The following is a 19,455-nucleotide window of genomic DNA, read 5'->3' on the forward strand; positions in this document are numbered from 1 at the left end:
TCACTGTTGCTCTTACCGTTTATATTACCTGGCTCTGCAATATTGCTGTTATTTTGTACCACAATACCCTCTTCCTCCACACTACTGCTGCGGTTCTCTAAACTATCTGTTCCTGAGTTTTTTTTCTTTTTATTTGTAAAACAGAGCAATTACAGCGTACAGTAACCATATAACAGGAAAGCACAGAAGAACAAAGAACGCAGAATAACAACAACACATAACACGTAACACAGATCAACATAACACAAAAGTGAAAACAAAGAATAACATAAAACTCAAAAGAACACACACACACAAACAAAGCAGCACTACCCAGATGGGGCGTGCCAAAAGCCTCAGGAATGACAAAAGTTCACAAAGAGCACAAGAAAACCAAGGGTAAACTATAAACAACGAATACACATATACACAATAACACAAACTAACACAAACACAAAATACACGCATAATACGCCACCCCACACAACAGCAGACAACACACCACAGAATCGAGAACATAATAACAGAACATGGTAATATAACACTGGAAATACAACATAGTAAATAAAATGCAGGAAAATAACAAGGGAATACAACAGAGCAATACACAGCACAGTACATAGATCAAAAGAAACAGAACACATTTGCACTACATAGTAAAATATCAAAATAAAAAATAAGAATTAAAGAATCGGTATAATACAAACCAACATTGGAACATAGAACACAGTAAATAGGACACAGATAATAGAACAAATCGTAAATAAGCATAAACAAAAATGGAATCTTACACATAGGTAAATATGAAATACAGGCAAAAAAGAAAAAAACACTAGAGCATTTTAACCCAGCTAGGAAAGAAAACATGAAAAAAAAGCACCCGTATCACATAGCTCAACAAAACAACGAAAGAAATAAAGTAACACAAAGCATGAACCACACACACAATCAATCATCTTCATATTTATCCGGATAGAAACGACGCGGGTACTTCTTCCTGTAGGCATCCCACTGTGCCCACAATTCCATAGGCGCGTTAACGTGACTACGTGACCCTCGCGGTCGATGCATGAAGTCAGGAACATCCAGCTCGGCGCCCTCCACCACGGAGGGCGGTAGGCACGGGAAGAGGCCACACAGAGGGCTTTGATACAGATGGTGGTACCACACAGGACTGAAGCACGGGAGTCGGCCGGACACAGGCCGGTAACATAGCGGGCGGAGTCGCAGGGGACGCAATCACAGAAGGCGATGGGGCAGGGGCCGACACCACAGGGGACGGAATAACAAAGGACGACTGAGCAGAGGGCAAAGGCGTGGAAGGCACAGACATGGACGCCAGAGGCACAGAGGCTGCCGGAACAGAAGCATTCGTAAGAACCGGCACCAAGCCCCTACCCTCTCTCGCAATCTCGGCCGGTGCCACAACCTCCCAAGTCGGGAAACCAGCAATCAGTGACGCGGAGGCAGCCGGAGAATACACCGGACCAGGGCCAGGCGACAACCCCACCACAGGACCCATCACTGCTGCAACACGACCCACAGGAGCCGCAGGCACTCAACAGCGTCGCACACATCACCATCCCCAGAAGACGAACTCCCGGAGTCCTCAAATTCCCCGACGTCGGCCCAGGCCGCATTACGAGGCGGAGATAGACTCAGATCTTGCCACGAACGCTTGGACATAGGTCACAGATCGTCGGAACTATCACCTCCGCTAGGAAGCACCGTAGCAGAACCGCTGGTTGCCCGCGCAACTCCCCGCAGCGCACGATCACTCAACATTGCAGCCTCAACAACCCGGGGAACAGGACCACACGCCGCAGGAGACATCACAGTGCACACGTCGACACGGGTCGAAGACACAGCTGCCGCAGACAGTACAGACCGAGGCGCAGCCTAGACGTCCGGAGTCACGAGACCACACACCACAGGAGACACAACTGGAGACTCGACTGGAGACGAGGCAGGCAGGGGAGGCTGAGGTGCGGGAGCCGGGGATGCGCTTGCTTCCACTCCGACACCCACAGCCACATCGAGGCTGGCATCAGAGACCGGCAACGGGGCACCAGCGGACTGGGAAGTAACACTTTCCACAGCAGCACCTTCTGACAGGTCCGGGACTGCCAACGGGGGAATGTCCTCCTCCCTGAAGAGGTTCACAGGCCCGACCCGGCTCCCATCACATCCCGCAGCTTGATGGCCCGAGAGTCCGCACCGGAAAAACGTCCAGGGCTGACCCCCATAGAACACGCATACCATGAAGCCCAGAAGCTGGAGAGACGAAGGGATGGAGTCCTTCAAGCGCAGCGCCTGAGTGCGGGTCCCATTCGGGATTCCCTTCCACCGCCCGGAGGAGCCTGCATTCATTCGTACACTCAAGACCCACCCATACCGGGTAAAATGACACTGGAGAAGAGAGTCAGGGAACTCAAAGGGAGCACCATGAACTGCCACATAGGTAGTCTCACTGCACCTGTCCGACACTATCACCGAACCACCACCCTCAGGCAGAGTAAATGTCCTCCTGTCATAGCGTTCCACAAAGTCACGATACACAGCCGTAGAGCAGAATTTCACAACAGCTCGATGCTCGGGTACAAGTTGAACGCCACATCCGTCCGCAACATGTCAATCATCACCACCTCAACTGCCGGATAAGACGCTGGGCCAGTAAATTCTAGGCCAATGGTATCCCTCCGCTTCACAGGGGGGAGGGGGGCCGCCATCTCTCCAGCCGCCACGGCCCCAAGGGTCCGCTCACACACACAAACTACCACGGGATAGCAAACCAGGAGCTCAAACGCGACACGTCCACCTCCGCCCAGAGCTAGGCAAACACTTATTCCTGAGTTTGGGTCGTTATCCAATGTTGTCTTTTCCTAGTCCGCATATATCACTGGTAGCTTTTCTGTGAATGATAATCTCTGTGACTCTGGAATGTTTTTCATCAGTTTAGTTATGTTCTCCAACATTAATCTGTCATCTTTGCAAACCCAGTAAATTCCTTGCCGTTTTGTGCATCCTGGAGATAATTCTGCACAGCACAGGTGAAATCGTATGTTACAGATGCAACACTTGACGCCTACATTACGTTTTCCCAATACTCCCAAACACTTACCACACCTCTCCATTGTCTGATGTAATGAATTGTATTTGTGCTTCACTGTATGGATCACTTGTTGATGTCAGTCCTTTTAACTCTATATAAAATTATATGTATATATTTATATATTTAATATTTATAATATTATATGTATACCGTATATTTGTACTATTATGTATGTTATTTTGTGCAAACTTTATGGCAGGTACTTAGCGTAGGGTATCGAAGCTGGTCCCCGGTCGGTAAAGGTGACCTCTTGTTGTCCCAGGTTGATGTCACCAGTTTCCAGTTACTCGATTTATTACATTGATTTATTCTTTGCTTGTATTCTTACAAGGAATTTTCTGCCTAATTTCCTGCTTGCAATGGTACTCACTCACTTTATTACTAATTCCTAGATCCACATTTCCATATTACACTATATATTTTCCGTGTTTTATTACCGTGGGACTGCCCAGGGGTAGGCCTCGTGGGTTGTGTAAACACAGCCTAGCTGATGCCGCCTCTTGCCACTATTCTATTTTTCCAGTATTATATATTTATAATATTCTATGCACGATTTTCCTACACTTCCAACTTATGTGTTGTGATACCCGTTCCACTTCACTGTTCCACGAATCACTGGTTGAACGACCAGTGATTCGAGGTTGCACGACCTCGAATCCACGATGTTGCACGACCTCGACCCACGTATGACAGTCCTTGCTCGATATTTATTATTTTACAGTGTATAGTGAAGTAATAAAACTCCATGAACTCAGCCAGACACCTTCCAACGATCTCGTGATGATTACCATCGTATACGGTAATCATCACGAGATTACTATGAACTAAGTTTATATACAACGATAAATGGTGTACACTTTTTAATGAATATTCCTTGGCCATTTTCCTTATATGCTGAAATTATATTTACTACAAGTATATATATATACTGTGGTATATACGGACAATCCACAGAGAAATGGGAAAGGAAGATGAACGTTTCGGCCGATCAAAGTTGTTGTCAACACCAGACTGACTAGAAGAAAACCTTTCGGTTTTCTCTGTGGATTTTCCGCATACAAATGATCAGTGTTTCATGATCGACAATTGCATCATGGTATAAATATCATGGGATGAGAGGGGGGACAGACATGTGGTGAGCAGGGTCCTACACATCAACCAATTTTAACGTGTATAACGATGCCCGAGCCAACCAAGACTTGACTTGTGTAGGTATGAATACCTGCTGAAGGCCCCGAGGGTGACAAGAAGAAACGTTTCTCCTCCATTCCATCAAAATCAACGTAGAAAATGGCGTTGTGTGGGCTTTGCGGACGGCGAGGCAGGGACAGTATATGGGTGAGGGGAGGGTCGCCATCGTCCCAGTGCCCCCAACACTTGCCCCCAGGCGGGGAGGGGGAGTGATGGGGAGGCTCTCAAGCAGCCTACAGTAATGTTAGTTGGGAGTTAGTGCGTTCCCAATCAAATTCGGTGAGTGTGATGTTAAAACAAAATGCACTAGTGATTTCCTGAGTGTTGAAATTTGTGTAATAAGTGTGACGGTGGCCTCCCTCATATTCTTCTAGTTGTTCTTGCGGGGATTAAGCTCTGCTCTATCGGCCCGCCTCTCAACTGTCAATCAACTGTAACTAATTACTAACTAAAGGTTTTTTTCCATACTCACGCACACACACACAAACCCAGGAAGCAGCTCCGTAAAGCTGTCTAACTCCCAGGTACCTATTTTCTGCTTGGTAACTGAGCATCAGGGTGAAAGAAATTTTGCCCATTTACACACGGAAATCACAATAGTGTTATGATGTGATTTCTGTGTGTAATGAAGTAAGGGCGAAAAGGTAGAACGGCCTATTGACATAGGTCAAGTGCATGGGGGAACTGTAAAATTCTGGTTTGTCTTGGAGAGGCTGCAGTATCTAAGTAAATTCAGTAGAATTTCTGGTTGCAATTCTTATACCATGTCGTAGCTCAGTAGATTAAGGCAGCGTCTGGGACGCTCTCGGACGTAGGTTCGAATCCTCGTCACGGCCCATGTGGACTTGTTCATATGCCCATTTGTTTCTGCCTGGTCTGGGAATCAAACCCGGGCCACAGAATTATGGTCATGCGCGCTGTCCACTCTGCTACCAGACCCCTGTGCCCCCTCCACTACCCCTCCTGCCCCCAGCAAAGCCCAACCGCCATCTTCCCCCACCCCGCTACCTGCGCCTGACCCAGCCGCTCATCAACCACCAGCCTGCCCACACACTGTGCCAAGACCATGCCCCAGGAAGGTAATGCTTGCCTTGGTACACCCTTCTCCGGAAGACGAGAGTGCACTCAATGGGCAGCCAGTCATCAGGACATCTAGGCATGGCACGCGTTGTACCTGACACACAGCCCCCTTCAATCCAAGAGGGGGAACGGCCAAGTGGAAACTGACGAGTGTGTGACAGACAGTTTCGTCTTGTTGCTGATGGAACTATCTGCCAACATTCTGCCAATTCAGGACAACAACAACAGCAGGTGACAACAGATAACCTGCTGCAGTAGCGAGAAACAATACCTCTCTCAACTTTATTTCAGCAGACAATCTGCCTTGAAGCAGTCAAAACGACGTCCACAAGGACCTTGCCCCACATCCCCAAGGCTGCTCGTCATCAAACAGCAACCATACTCACCATTCTGCTGACAGAGATCAACAATGCTCCTGGAACCACTGGAGTATAAAACAATCTCCTACTATTTGGGAATGCATGCCTGGCATTACGGCCGAGGGGAGATAAGTCATTAGCAATCTCAGTAATTAGGGTTCTTAGTGAATTTCCAAGAGAAGATAACCAGGTCCACCTCCCCCCTTGTGCCAAGAACACCAGCCACAAGACGACCAACAATAGCTCACCCGAGAACCACAAAATAAGAGTACAGATCACCAGGAAAGTAGAAAAAGGCAATACCACATGTGCCATCAGAATCATAACCAGCGATGACACTATTGCCCCCAGGAACACCACGACAGCACAGACTCTACAAGACAAACACCCACATAGAGCTCCAAACAGTAGCAGTGGTCCCCAGGAAAAGAATACTGGCATAGAACCCTTGACTGTTCGAGAATCTGAGGTGTACAAAGCAGCCATGTCTTTCCATTAGGTTCAGCAGGGGGCTTTACAGGCCTACGACCCAAGCACATATAACAAATGCTGAATTCGGTACTTGGAGATGCCACAAAGGACCTTCTAGTGGAACTTATCATATTCTCCAACATGTGTTTGGGTGGCGGCGTCCCTGAAGACATCCGGCCTCTCTTTCATGGAGCCGAACTCTGCCCTCTAAAGAAGAAGAATAGGAGAATCAGGCCCATTGCCGTTGGTACCACCCTCCGACGCCCAATAGCTAAGGCTGTAGTGAGATGTATCAGCCAGGAAGCAACCACCATGCTGAAACCTAATCAGCTCGTGTTTGGGATTCCCCTAGGTTGTGAAGCTGCAGCACATGCAGCGCAGGCTTACATTGCTGATCCCTCGGCCCAAAAGGCACTAGTAAAGATTGACTTTAAAAATGCCTTCAATCAAGTCAGAAGAGACGCTGTCCTCAGGGCTGTACACAACCACATCCTTTCCCTTTACCCATTCATCCGATCGTGCTACATTGGGACTCTAAGCTTCCTTTTGGGGAGCATGAAATAGACTCCTGTGAAGGTGTCCAACAAGGTGATCTCCTTTTTTGTTTAGCTATCAAAGAGGTCACTGATAGTCTGACAAGCAAGCATCTTGTACCTGAATGATGGCACTCTTGCCAGCACCCCAGATACCATTTTGGAGGATATAAGGAGGAGCAAGGACCAGCACTGGGCCACATTCTCAATGAATCCAAATGAGAAATAGTCTCCCGCAACCAAAACATCATTGGCCAAATAAAAAATGTTCTTCCAAATATTCTCGTTGTCGAGCCACGTGACTAGACCCTCCTGAGTGCCCCCTTTGGCTCGCAAGCAATCGAGGAAGTCCTGGATGCAAAAATCAATGATCTAAGGAAAATGCTGGATAGGAGTGACAAGATTGATGCCCGTGATGCTCTTTTCCTCCTCACAATATGTCTATCTCTCCCTAAGTTGACTTATTTTTTGAGGTGTTCTCCATCCTACAGCACCCATAAATTAAATGTGCATGACACGCTTCTGAGGTCCATGCTGGTGAAATTCCTGAACCTTCCATTGGATGACTATCAGTGGAAGCAAGCAACCCTCTCTTTTAGACTCAGCGGCCTTGGTGTCCGCACAGTCTCCCAGATTGCTCTACTAGCCTCTTTTTCCTTCTCCCATGCATTGCACGACCGTGTTTGAGATATCCTACCTGAACCCCTGAGTCATTTAGCAGGAATACACAATCCTGCTTTCACTGAATGTTCAAATCAGTGGGATGCTCTTGCAGCCCCAGCACCCATCATAGATCCATCAAAAAACACAATCAGTCCAGCGGGGACCATCCGCTTGTGGAAAATTATTGCTGATGCCATGCTCCATGCCGCAACATCAGACAAGGAGAAAGCCCTCCTCAGAAAGTGCGTTCCCCAATGCAGGAGACTTCCTCCTGGCAGTACCTTTGTTGGCAATGGGCACGCGTCTAGATCCAGAATCCCTTCGTGTAGCAGTGGCCCTCCACCTTGGCGCCCCAATTCACACTGAATACAAGTGTATTTGAAACAAAGTGGAAGCAGTCCAATATGGACTGCATGGGTTGCATTACGGAAGCAGAAAGGGCTGGCATGCAAGACACAACGAAGTCAATGATATCATCAAGAGGAACCTTGTCTAAGCTCAGTCCCCAGTGGAGAGAGAACCTCGCATCCTAGTATATCAAAACACACATGACCCTCCACTTCGCACTGATTGCATCACTATATACCCCTGGAAAAGGGACAAACAGTTGGTGTGGGACTACACATGTGTATCCACCCTGGCTGACACCTATATACACTTCTGTGCTGATCAAGCAGGCGGGGCGGCCAACCACAAAGAAACAGTAAAACCAGTCAATTACAGGCGATTTGAAGGCCAATACACTTTCGTTCCCATTGCATCTGAGACGTATGGCCACAGGGGTAAGAGTGCCATGAGATTTCTCAAAGAATTGGGCTCCAGGATCATTGACGTGACCAGAGACTTAAGGGCTGCCAGTTTCTTGTTTCAGCGCCTCAGTGCAGCGATCCAGAGGGAACGCTTGCTGCATCCTCGGTTTCTGTCTGGAAACGGAGGAGCTTCAAGAGATCCATAACCTTTAAACACTAAATGTATTAACCAATGTATATCTTGTAACCTTTAAATATAAAATAAAGCACAATAAAACACAAAAGGAAGGGGTGGTAGGAGAAAAGCACATATAAACTGTATTGGAGGGGACCTATACATTCCCTCTAATGCGTTATGTGTGGTTTCCTCCGAAGCTAAGGGGTTCTCTTCTTTCAGCCAGGGGTGGTACTCCCTTCCTTTAATACAATTAAATATATTAGGTTAACAACTCTTTCATAAAAATGTATAACATAGATGTGATTTTTATTAATGATTTACAGATTTTAAACAACATAAAGTATGAATAATTATGTCAGTATATGCTCTCTCAGCTTCGTCGTCTTAAAGAGGGCTTTTCAGGGTGCGGGTCCCCACTAATTACTGAGAATAAAATGCCTCCCGTCCTCAGGCCAAATCCAATACCATGATAAACCAAATCCCTCTTAAAACAACCTGGATAGTTATCTAGATATTTGTAATAGTCTGGAAGCATATTACGGATACAGTAATAGTCTACATGTAAGCCTTCGTCCTGAACAGATTGTTCTCAATTTATAATTTTAATGTAATAGAAATCGTTGGTTTAGAATATAAAAAATGTATGCTGAAAATGTTTTCTTTGAAAAATTTAGTTTTCTGTAAACATAATTTGCCTGTACACTCAAACAGTTACCGAATTACATATATCACATTATCCTCAATAATTTATAATATTAACGTAACTAAACGTAATGAAACCTAACCTAACCGAACCAACCTTTAGTCTAGAGTAACCTTTATTAAACCTATACATAGATAGTGAGTAGATAATAGCACAAATTTTAAATTGTTCCCAATTAATTCCCTTGATAGGGATCAAGGGAATTAATTGAGGACAACTTCCTGAGGACAGGCTGATAGAATAAATGAGAATTTGAGGTATGAATACATATAATAATATTATTATTTCCCTTATCATAAAAAATATAATTGTTACACTATAAAATAAAACCACTAATAATAAAGAACCTGTAGAAGGCCTGGTCGATGACCGGGCCGCGGCGACGTTGAGCCCCGAAATCATCACAAGGTAAAATACCTTGGCATTGTTAAAAAAAACATCAAAAGAGGTTTAATGAACGAGAGAGAGGGGAGGCAGGCAAAACGTGATTCATACACGTACTGAACAACGAGGACGTTCCACACACCTACGTCTTTGAAATGAACATGAAAATAAAAATCTATTTATTATTATTATACACAAACAGCCAGTTGAAACAGTTGAGGAATTCACTAAGGAGATACACAAAATAGAGACAATTCTTGATTACCTAACAAATCGAGTACCAGATATTATTATTATTGGAGACTTCAATCTACCCAGTTTAAAATGGAGACTAGTAAACAATAACATTATAGCAGGAAATCAGCCTGGAAATAACCATCCACAGGACAGAGAACTACTGAGATTCTGTGACAAATTCTCTCTCAATAAGGAGATTACAGAACCAACCAAGAACGAAATTGCGCTGGACCTGATATTCACGAACAATGATGAGCTAATCATAGATATTACAATCTCAGACACTACATGCTCGGACCAAAAGATCATTGAAGTGCAAAGTAACATTAATCACGGTAATAGGCCTAAGAGAAACAACAAACGAGAGGGGTTATTCGTTAAATTCAATTTTAATAATAAATGGATAAACTGGGAGAAAATAAACAGGGACCTTACAAACATTAAATGGGAAACTGTTCTAAGTAATAAAAATCCTACACAAAGAATAAAAAAACGAACTTCTGAAGCATATGAAGTCTGTCTGATACATGTGCCTATGAGGAAAGCCACAACGAGGTCGAACGTAGAAAGATAACGCAGATGACACTACAAAAGAAGAAAAAAATAACGGAAATGCTTAAGCAGACACGACTTTCCAAACAAAGAAAGAATAATTTAAACAGGGAAATTTTAGAAATCGAATAGAGACTGACGCATTTATATCAAATTGAAGAGAGTCAACTAGAACAGAAAGCAATTCAAGAAATAAAGAAAAAAACAAAATATTTCTTCACATATGCTAAATCAAAAGCAAAAACCACTGCCAGTATTGGACCTATTATGTACAAGTGAGGGTTCATACACAGAGGATGACAAAGAAATCAGCGAAATCCTAAAAAAAAACTTTGAGGACATGTTTAGCATTCCAAAAAACAGCATGAAAGTTAAGATCTGGACAACTTCTTTATGCGTAATTTTCAAACCCCTGTAAATAAACTGATATTAACACGTGCATGACAGATTTTGAAAAGGAAATTGACAACATGCCCAAGCACTCAATCCTCATGGAATTCAATTTGTATAATGAAATGCAAGGTGCCAGTAGCGTAGGCACTCAGTATTATGCAGAGGAAGAGCTTGGGCACGGGGGAAATACCAGATGCGCCTGAATCACCAGACAATGCGCCTCTACACAGGGGAGGGAGCAATGCAATTGGCAAAGAATTATAGACCAGTTGCACTAACGTCCCAAAAAATAAAAGTATTTAAGAGGGTGACCCGTAGTCAGATCACTAGTTTCATGGAAACCAATGACCCCCACAACCCAGGCCAACATGGATTTAGACCGGGAAGATCATGGTTTTCACAGCTACTTGACCATTACGAAAAAATTCTTGAGGAATTAAAAGAAAACAGAATGCAGATGTGGTATACACGGACTTTGCAAAGGCTTTTGATAAATGTGACTATGGAGTGATAGCACATAAAATGAGGTCAGTTGGAATAACTGGTAAAGTAGGACGCTGGATACTCAGTTTTTGTCGAACAGAACACAAAGAGTAAGAGTCAACCATATAAAATCGAGTCCAAGCGTAGTTAAAAGCTCTGTGCCTCAGGGTTCAGTCCTTGCACCACTGCTTTTCCTTATTCTCACATCAGACATAGATGCAAATACAAGTCACAGCTTCGTATCATCCTTTGCAGATGACACAAAAATCAGCATGAAAATTACCTCTGTTGAATACATTGAAAAACTACAAGCTAATGTTAATAAAGTTTTCGACTGGGCAGCAGACAATAACATGATGTTTAACAGTGATAAATTCCAGGTAATCAGGTACGGTAAAAATAAGGACCTTAAACATAATACAGGGTACAAAACACTATACACAGAAATCATAATAGCTTGATGCATTAAATGAACAAATCCACAAGGGCCGTGACGAGGATTCGAACCTACGTCCGAGAGCATCGGTAACTAGGTTCGAATCATCGTCACGGCCCTTGTGTATTTGTTCAGGGTACAAAACAATCAAATATGCCCATGGTAGGAAAACAGCATGTAAAGGATTTGGGAGTAATGATGTCTGACAACCTAACGTTTAGGGAGCATAACCAAGCAAATATTGCGTCAGCCAGAAAAAAAATGACAGGATGGATTACGAGAACTTTCAAATCCAGGGATCACATCAGAATGGTTGTATTCTTCAAATCAAGTGTGCTGTCCCGTCTTGAGTACTGCTCAGTACTCACTCTCCCCTTCAGAGCAGGTGAGATGGCTCAAATAGAGTGAATATAAAGAACTTATATGGCATAGATAGACGCGATAAAGCACCTAAATTATTGGGAACGTCTCAAAGCTCTCCAAATGTACACTACACACTAGAATGGTGAGAAGAGAGATATCAAATAATATATATGTGGAAAACATTGGAGGAGTCCAGGTCCCAAATCTAAACAGTAAATAACAACATACTGGAGTGAACGATATGGAATAAAATGTAAAATAGAACCAGTAAAGAGCAGGGGGTGCCATAGGCACAATCAGAGAACACTGTATAAACATTAGAGGTCTTTCGATGCTCAACATCTTCCCAGCGAGCAAAATAAATATGGCCAGAACAACTGTGGGACATCTTCAAGAGAAAACAATATAGTTTTCTTCATGGAGTGCCGGACTAACCGGGCTGAGGGGGATATGTGGGCCTGCGGGCCACTCCAAACAACGGCCTGGTGGACGAAACTCTCTCGAGTCAAGCCTGGCTTGGGGAGTAAAAGAACTACCAGAACCCCATCAAGCAGGTATGAGTTTTGTTGTTTACGAACTTCCAGAGTATGAAGTGATCTTTTTTTAAGTTACATTAAAGATTATGCCTTAACCCTGAAAAAATGTATCATTAATCGCTGTATTAATGGATCTCAGTCATTAACGCCTCCTTGTACAACAGAGAAAGATAGACAGACAGACAGACAGACAGACAGACAGACAGACAGACAGACAGACAGACAGACAGACAGACAGACAGACAGACAGACAGACAGACAGACGGACAGACAAACTTGCAGGTGAAAATGAGACGATTTTAGGAGAGGCATCTGTGTCTGCATCCTCTTCTGAACTCCTTGCAAAGAAAAAATGTTGTGGAGGCAACAAAGCGAAGAATTTTTGAAGTATGGCTTTATTAAGTGCGAATGAAAAAACAAGAATCCAGGCCTCAGTGTTATTTGCAGTGAAGTTCTTGCAGCTATCAAGCTTGAAACCATCAAAATTCAAATCCCACCTTGAGACAAAGCTTGCTGAGCTCATTGGAAAACCTGTGGAAAATTTTCAGGGAAGAAAAGACCAAATGCATTTTTCAATTATATTTCTAAGTAAACCAATCACCTTAAAGATAAAGTGTAACTGGCAACCTATGTAGTTGTTTGTCTCTTAGCAAAATAGAAAGTGATGTATTACTAGGGAGAAAACCTATCCTTCCAGCCAATCTGAATATAGTGAGTACAGTTCTTGATGAAAAGTGGGCAGAAAACGATCACACGTATCCCTGACAGTAATAATAAAAACATGTACTCATAAATGTTTGCTCATTTATAACTGGGAATATATACATAAAACGAACAGTACATTAATTACATGAGTCACAATGACAGAAAAGCAGTAGACATTGTCATTATCTAAATCAGAAACTTAATTGGTAACAACTTCTCCAAATCATTTAAATGCTGACTACACTTAACTGAAGGTGTATACAATTTAGACTCTTATACAGGTGCATAAGAGTCTAAATTGAAATTTATATTATAGGTATAAAGTGAGTGACATTTTGCTAAGAATCAGAAAGATGATATATTGTAAAGGCACAATATATCACAAAATCAGGATGATGAGACATCTATCAACAGACCCATTAAAAACTAATCATACCATGACGATGTATATATTTGCACACCTCAACATTCTGCATCAACAGATTCTGATGATATTCTGCCTGAAAAATTCCCCAAACACACAATTCATACAGCATCGATTTTTGCATAGTTGGACTGGAAATGCTTGCCAGTAAACCATATCTTGGCGACATTAGTTTCTTATTCATCCCAAATATCCAGCTGGGGATCTCCAAGCTTTCATTTCTGACGCGATGTGTTATCCTGTACTGTAGACCCGCTACCATTAATAATACCACTAACCCTAAGTGGTTAGCTGTCATATTTAACAAACATTTTCTCTAAGCTCAAAGAACTTGATCTATAACAGCACGGGAGGGAAAATGATGTATTCAAACACAGATGAAGATATTCAAGAGATCAGTAATGGTTTTGCAAGCAGGTCTTACGGCAAAAAACCTGTTTACGACAGGTTCTCGAGTCCCGCGAGACTTTTTTTTTTTTTTGTCACGGACATTATGGACTCATATTTGTTTAAAATTTGTTTTTATATAGGAAGTTAAACACGGTAAAACAAGTGAAAACATTGTAATTAATGAAGTTATCCACAAACTATTTAACACGACATAATTAAGAAACAAAGATTTTTTTCCAATAAATAAAGAAAGTCAATGATGTAATGTTAGAGGGAAGGGGAATGCAATAGTACCACTTTCTCCTGTAGTTGGCGCACTCGTCAATAGATGGCACTGTTAGGCCGGGCGAGCGTTGGGTTGGGTGTTACACGATCTATGTATTTTATAGAGAGCTTTCCTATCCTTCTTCCATAGTCTCTTGTTAGTGTGTATGTTTATAGTGTGTGGGGAAGGCAACGAGTCGGGCCACCTTCCTGCATTTGTCATTCAATCCCAAACTTTTTGAGGTGAAAACATTCTCTCCGTGCTTCAAGGTTTGTGTATAAAAGGAAAGTTATTGTTATTTGTTTAAATCCATGAATGTTATGGAACCGGTGTTGTGTGACGTTAGTTGGTGTTTTACTCTTATTCCACAATGAAGGTGGTATCTGGGTGGTTTGTGTTTAGTCCTCATATATTCTCAGTATACTCGCCCACTGATAATTTGTTGAAATATACATAAAAAGCTACAAGAAATGCAAGCTTAAGTTTAATTAACACCTGATAATTGGAGGTAAACTAAATAGTGTTCACTTTAATTGATCGTCTGTCTTTTTACAATCTTCAAGGTAAATTATAACCACCCTCCAGCACTTCTTGATCAAACTTGTACCGCATCAGATGATTTTATTGATTTAACTTTCATGCAGCAACTTTTTCTTCTCTCAGATGTTTTCCTGTTCCTGGGTACTATTAATATGGACGACCCTGGTAATATCACAAAATCTAGTCGTCGCACAACTTCCTACTGTGAGTAAACGTCGCCTTCCAATTTTGTTTATGAAAATTGGATTTTAATTTGCCTAAATCGCGGGGGGGGGGGGGTCCATACAAGTCACGAATGTCGTGCTAGCGTAGTCGCAGCCTAAACAATACTAACTTTGTCATATTGATATTAGTATACAATGTTCCTTCTGAATTTTAAAACTAAATTGTTTTGTTGGTTCATATATTATGTAATAGTTCTCTCATTCCTAAATAACAAGGTACTAGTAAAAAGTTGCCAGTCAAATCATAGCATTATCACAACCCTTTTATTGTAGTAAAAATTTTAAAAAACATTAGAAAATTATACCAATGGTTAAGGCCCTTCTCGACCATGAAGGCTCAGTGGTAAAGGGTCACATTAAGGCTTGTAAGGAGTCTAGGAATTGTTTCCATCATTCACTATGGGTGGAAGATGAACAATTGGCCTTTACAACCAACTATTTGGTACTGCTTAAATTTAACCTTACAGGTATGTAACATCTAGCGCATACTTTTATAAATGTGTAGATTTTGTTAAAATTTTGGAACGGTCTTTTGATTTACTGTACTATAAGACTTGTATAGCCACTACGGCGCACCAGTGCCTGTACGCAGCTCCTAAACCTGTGATTTCTTTGTAATTTTAAGACTTACATTGGCGTATTTACATGTACCTTGTAAATGGTTTGCTTTCCTCTAACCCATCAGCCTGGCTCTGGTTATGGCAGTCAGAGCAGAGGTGCAGCTAGTACCAGCTCTCGGGGGTCATCGGGTCAACAAGGCAGCGGTCCAGTTGTAGGTGGCGGCCTGGGCGTCGGCAGAGGTCCACTTTTGGGTGATGGATTAGGCCTTGGCAGCGGTCAAGGAGTAGGTATTAACCTCGGCCAAGGTGGCGGTCCAGTTGGCAGTTCTGGCCAAGGAGTAGGCAGCGGTGACAGGGCTGGACAAGTTAGCAGCGGGCCTCGAGCTACCTCTGGCAGCAGCGGTCCGGCTCCTTACGCTGGTGCAAGGTATGGCAGTCCTCAAGTGAGCAGAGTGGATGCACTATTTAACCCCACTGTCACCCAGCTCTTCACCATCGACCGCTTCGTCACCCTCACTGATCAGGCTTTCCAGAGTGTGGCTGTCACCCTCACTTCCCTCACCGTCCAGACTGTCACCACTGGAACACGCGCGGTGAGTACTTAGTATGTATTGTGATAAACGATGGTCAGAACGCTGACCTTGGACTAGTTTAAGTATTCTTTCACAGGTAGCACAGACGCCGGTGGATGACCGCGTAGCCCTCCAGACAACGGTAGTTGTCAGACCTTCAACACTAACGGTCACGTACGTGCAGTCGGACTTCAGGATTGTGACTGAAAGGTCTTTAGACTACGTGACAATCGCCCACACCTCGTACGTAATCGTGCAGACTACCTACACTACTACTGCTACCCAAGTGTAAGTTCGATGCCAGGTCTACAGTATTGTACTGTAACTGCCAGTCTCTTCATTACTTGAAAGAATAAAGATTAATTGTCCAATTTACTCCCCACAGGCTGTCGTACACGACAACGTTGGTGAGAACAAACATAAATACTAAGAGCACAGTGTTCACAGACTACCGCACAGTCACCGACACGGTCCTCGTCCCCGGAGCCCGCTACGGTTATAGACAGCTCTAACACCTTCATCCGTTCTAAGATTTTTAAAGAACGTAATATTAAACATATTTAACATTGTCGGTCTGTATGGTCTATTAAACTTTATTAAAGAATTGTTCTTTTTAATAGGTAACTTTGTGTCCACAGTAAATGTCTGTTTGCCTGTTCAGAAATTTGTTAAGCAGTTGGTAAGATAGAGTAGATACTTATAAGCTGTATTCTTATGGCTCCGATAGTGCGTGTTATACATGGGGAAATATTTCCTGGGCGGGATGTCTAGTAAACTAAATATTCGGCAACTCGAACCATAGAGATGGTCACTGATCCAACGAAACGCATCGCAGGAAAGTCGTGAAAACGTGACAGCCACAGTGCTAAAGGAGAAAACTGACTATTAATGTAAGACTAAATTATATAAGGTACTTAAAGCTTTAATGGCAGCCTTCTTAGGCTATCTATAAAACTTATACTCGAAGGTTGACTACCTGGTAATTAAGTCTTAAGAGGATACTTTCATCACTGACTATATGACTTGGGTGCAGTTGTACGAGGGTGGGGGGAGGGGGAGGGTTCGTGGTGGTCTGCTGGACCTCTTAATACAGAAAATTGAAAAAAAAAGTTAATCTAAAATTAATATGCTCATTAAATTTGACCATTTCTCTGCAAAAGTCTTATACTTTTGCAGTTCTTTAACTGCATATCTCTTCACTTAATTCCTACAGCCACCCTACATTCAATAGGTGGTAACTTAACATTGTCAGCGGCTCGGTGTTCAGTCTTTAGTAAGGAGTGACTCCCTCGCTCTTCCTGTTGTGACGGTGCACAAGTGTACTGCAACCCTGTGCATCCACTTTGCATAGAGACCCGTGTATTCTTTGGTGGTAGATACAAGGGTTGAGCGTATCCAGCACAAGTGGATCCTTTAAAACAAACCCGCTTTATTTGCTGGGGGTCCCCCCTCCCCATCCGGCCCGATGGCGCCGTGGGGGGAGCTTAGTGGACAGCTGCTAGAGTGTGATGCTCTGTGGGACAGTCCTCTGTCCTTTGTTGGCCTTGCACTCCTGCTGCTGTCTTCTAATGGTGCTGGATCCCTTTTCATTGTTTCGTTTTTCACACCCCTCTTCTCCTATCTGCTTGTTGTTTCCTGCCGACCTTTTGCTTGTTTTGGATAGTTTCTTTGGACTTCTTCTATTTTGACGCCTGGGTGCTTGAGGAGGCATACTCTTGCACCCGTAGAACTGTAGTACCCAACGTCTCGAGCGAGGGAAACCTTTTGTTGTCAATCCCCCTTTCGTCGCTGAACCCGATCTCAACGGACTGACGGTTCTTAAGGTGGCGTTTGTGGGGCGTATACTCACGACGCACCCCTAGGGGGCCCCGGAATGATTGGTGATAGCTTCTTGTTGGGTGTCCTGCCTCTTAATTGTGGCTCCATGGTGGGTATGGGGGCACATTCGTGGATGAATTTATCACACTTCGTACCTGTGTCGTTGAATGCTTTTGTTGTACCCTCCTTGGCTCGTGGGGTGGGCGACCAAGCCCCCGAGTCGCCCTGTCTTGGAAGACCGGGCTCTGTAGCCTCTGCTGCATTGGGTCCCGACTTTGCTCCTCTTTTTGGCTTCTCTGACTCCTTCCCCTAGCTCCCCTCCCTCCTCTGTGGTTGGGTCGCGCCCCAAGCCCCCAGTCGGGACTACCTCGTCCCCTGGCGCGGCTCCCTCTCTAGTTGTAACTACTGCGCCTTTTAACCCCTCTCTCTCTGGGGGTTCTCACCGCCGTCCTCGTTGCGGCCGCCCTCGTTAGATTCCTTTCAGTTCTGCTACCTATCAAACCTTGTTTGGTCCTGCTTCATGGGCCAAATATTTTGGTCTCCTCCCTCTTGATTCTGCGCCTCCTGACGATTTCTCCCTCCATCGACATCTCGTTGATTCCGTGGATGCCTCCATTACTTTCAACCCCACTCGTCTCGGTACACGTGTCGTTGCTGCTCCTTCTCAGGATGCTGCTTCCCGCTTGGCTGCCTTATCCTGCCTTGGCGAGACCCCTGTTCGGGTCACGAAGAACGCTCGGTTGAATGCCAGTGTTGGCACTATTCTGCTCCCGCCCGAAGTTGCGACCGGTGTTCAGAACCTGCGCGACTGCCACGACGATATTCGACATATCCTTGCTGCCCAGGGCCATTCTATTTTACAGGTGGACACGTTGTTTACTCGACCCGCTCGTGGTAGTCACCGTCAACCCCTCCGGGTTGTGAAGATTACCTTTGATGGTAGGACCCTTCCACCCTCTGTCATTCTTGCTGGTGCCAGGTGCTCTGTCCAGGAGTACATTCCTTCTCCTCGGCTCTGTAACAAGTGCTGGAGGTTTGGGCATGGTGCCCTCCGCTGCTCCGGGACTGTCTCTCTCTGTCCTTTGTGTGGTGGCGAAGGTCACTAAGTTGTAGTGCACTTCTCCCCAGGCTCGTTGCCTTAACTGCGGTGAGGCCCATCCTACCTTCTCCCGTGCGTGTGTCAATTACAAGCTTGAGGCAGCCGTCCTCAACTTGAAGCATCGGGAGCATTTATCTTTTCCCAAGGCGAGACGCCAGGTTCGCCGGCTCCCGCCTTGCGCTAATCTCTTATGCTCGCGTGTTGCGCTCTTCCTCTCCTCGTCCTTCCTACCTTCCTCAGACTTGCAACCGTTTCCGGGCCTTGGACCCTGATACGCCCACTGCCCTCTCCTCTGTTTCTTCGAGTTCTGTCCCGAAGGGTCCCTCTCCTGGTCATCTGTATGGGGTTCCCCTTCTTTCTACCCGGTCTGTCTAGTCTCCTGTGTCTTCTTTCTTGTCTCCCTCCGTTCCTCCTTCCCCACCGTCTCTTGACTCTCCCCACCGCCTGTCGGTATGG

General features: G+C 44.3%; 1 protein-coding gene across 2 annotated transcripts in view; it reads left to right on the forward strand.

Annotated features, from left to right (window-relative positions):
• The window catches only part of LOC123763239 (uncharacterized), a 168,095-nt gene extending 151,409 nt beyond the window's left edge, over positions 1–16,686 (forward strand). The window contains exons 1-5 of one of the 2 annotated variants that reach the window (XM_045750340.2): positions 14,334–14,455; positions 14,850–14,930; positions 15,636–16,103; positions 16,180–16,370; positions 16,468–16,686. In XM_045750340.2, coding sequence (XP_045606296.2) covers positions 14,850–14,930; positions 15,636–16,103; positions 16,180–16,370; positions 16,468–16,594 — 867 coding nt within the window. In that variant the 5' untranslated portion in view covers positions 14,334–14,455 and the 3' untranslated portion in view covers positions 16,595–16,686. Of the gene's footprint in view, positions 1–14,333; positions 14,456–14,849; positions 14,931–15,635; positions 16,104–16,179; positions 16,371–16,467 lie in introns of those variants that run through there. The other variant, XM_069305128.1, reaches the window with a different exon arrangement.
• Positions 16,687–19,455: the final 2,769 nt, after the last annotated feature.

This window comes from Procambarus clarkii, chromosome 54 (assembly GCF_040958095.1).
Source record: "Procambarus clarkii isolate CNS0578487 chromosome 54, FALCON_Pclarkii_2.0, whole genome shotgun sequence".
NCBI lineage: Eukaryota > Metazoa > Arthropoda > Malacostraca > Decapoda > Cambaridae > Procambarus > Procambarus clarkii.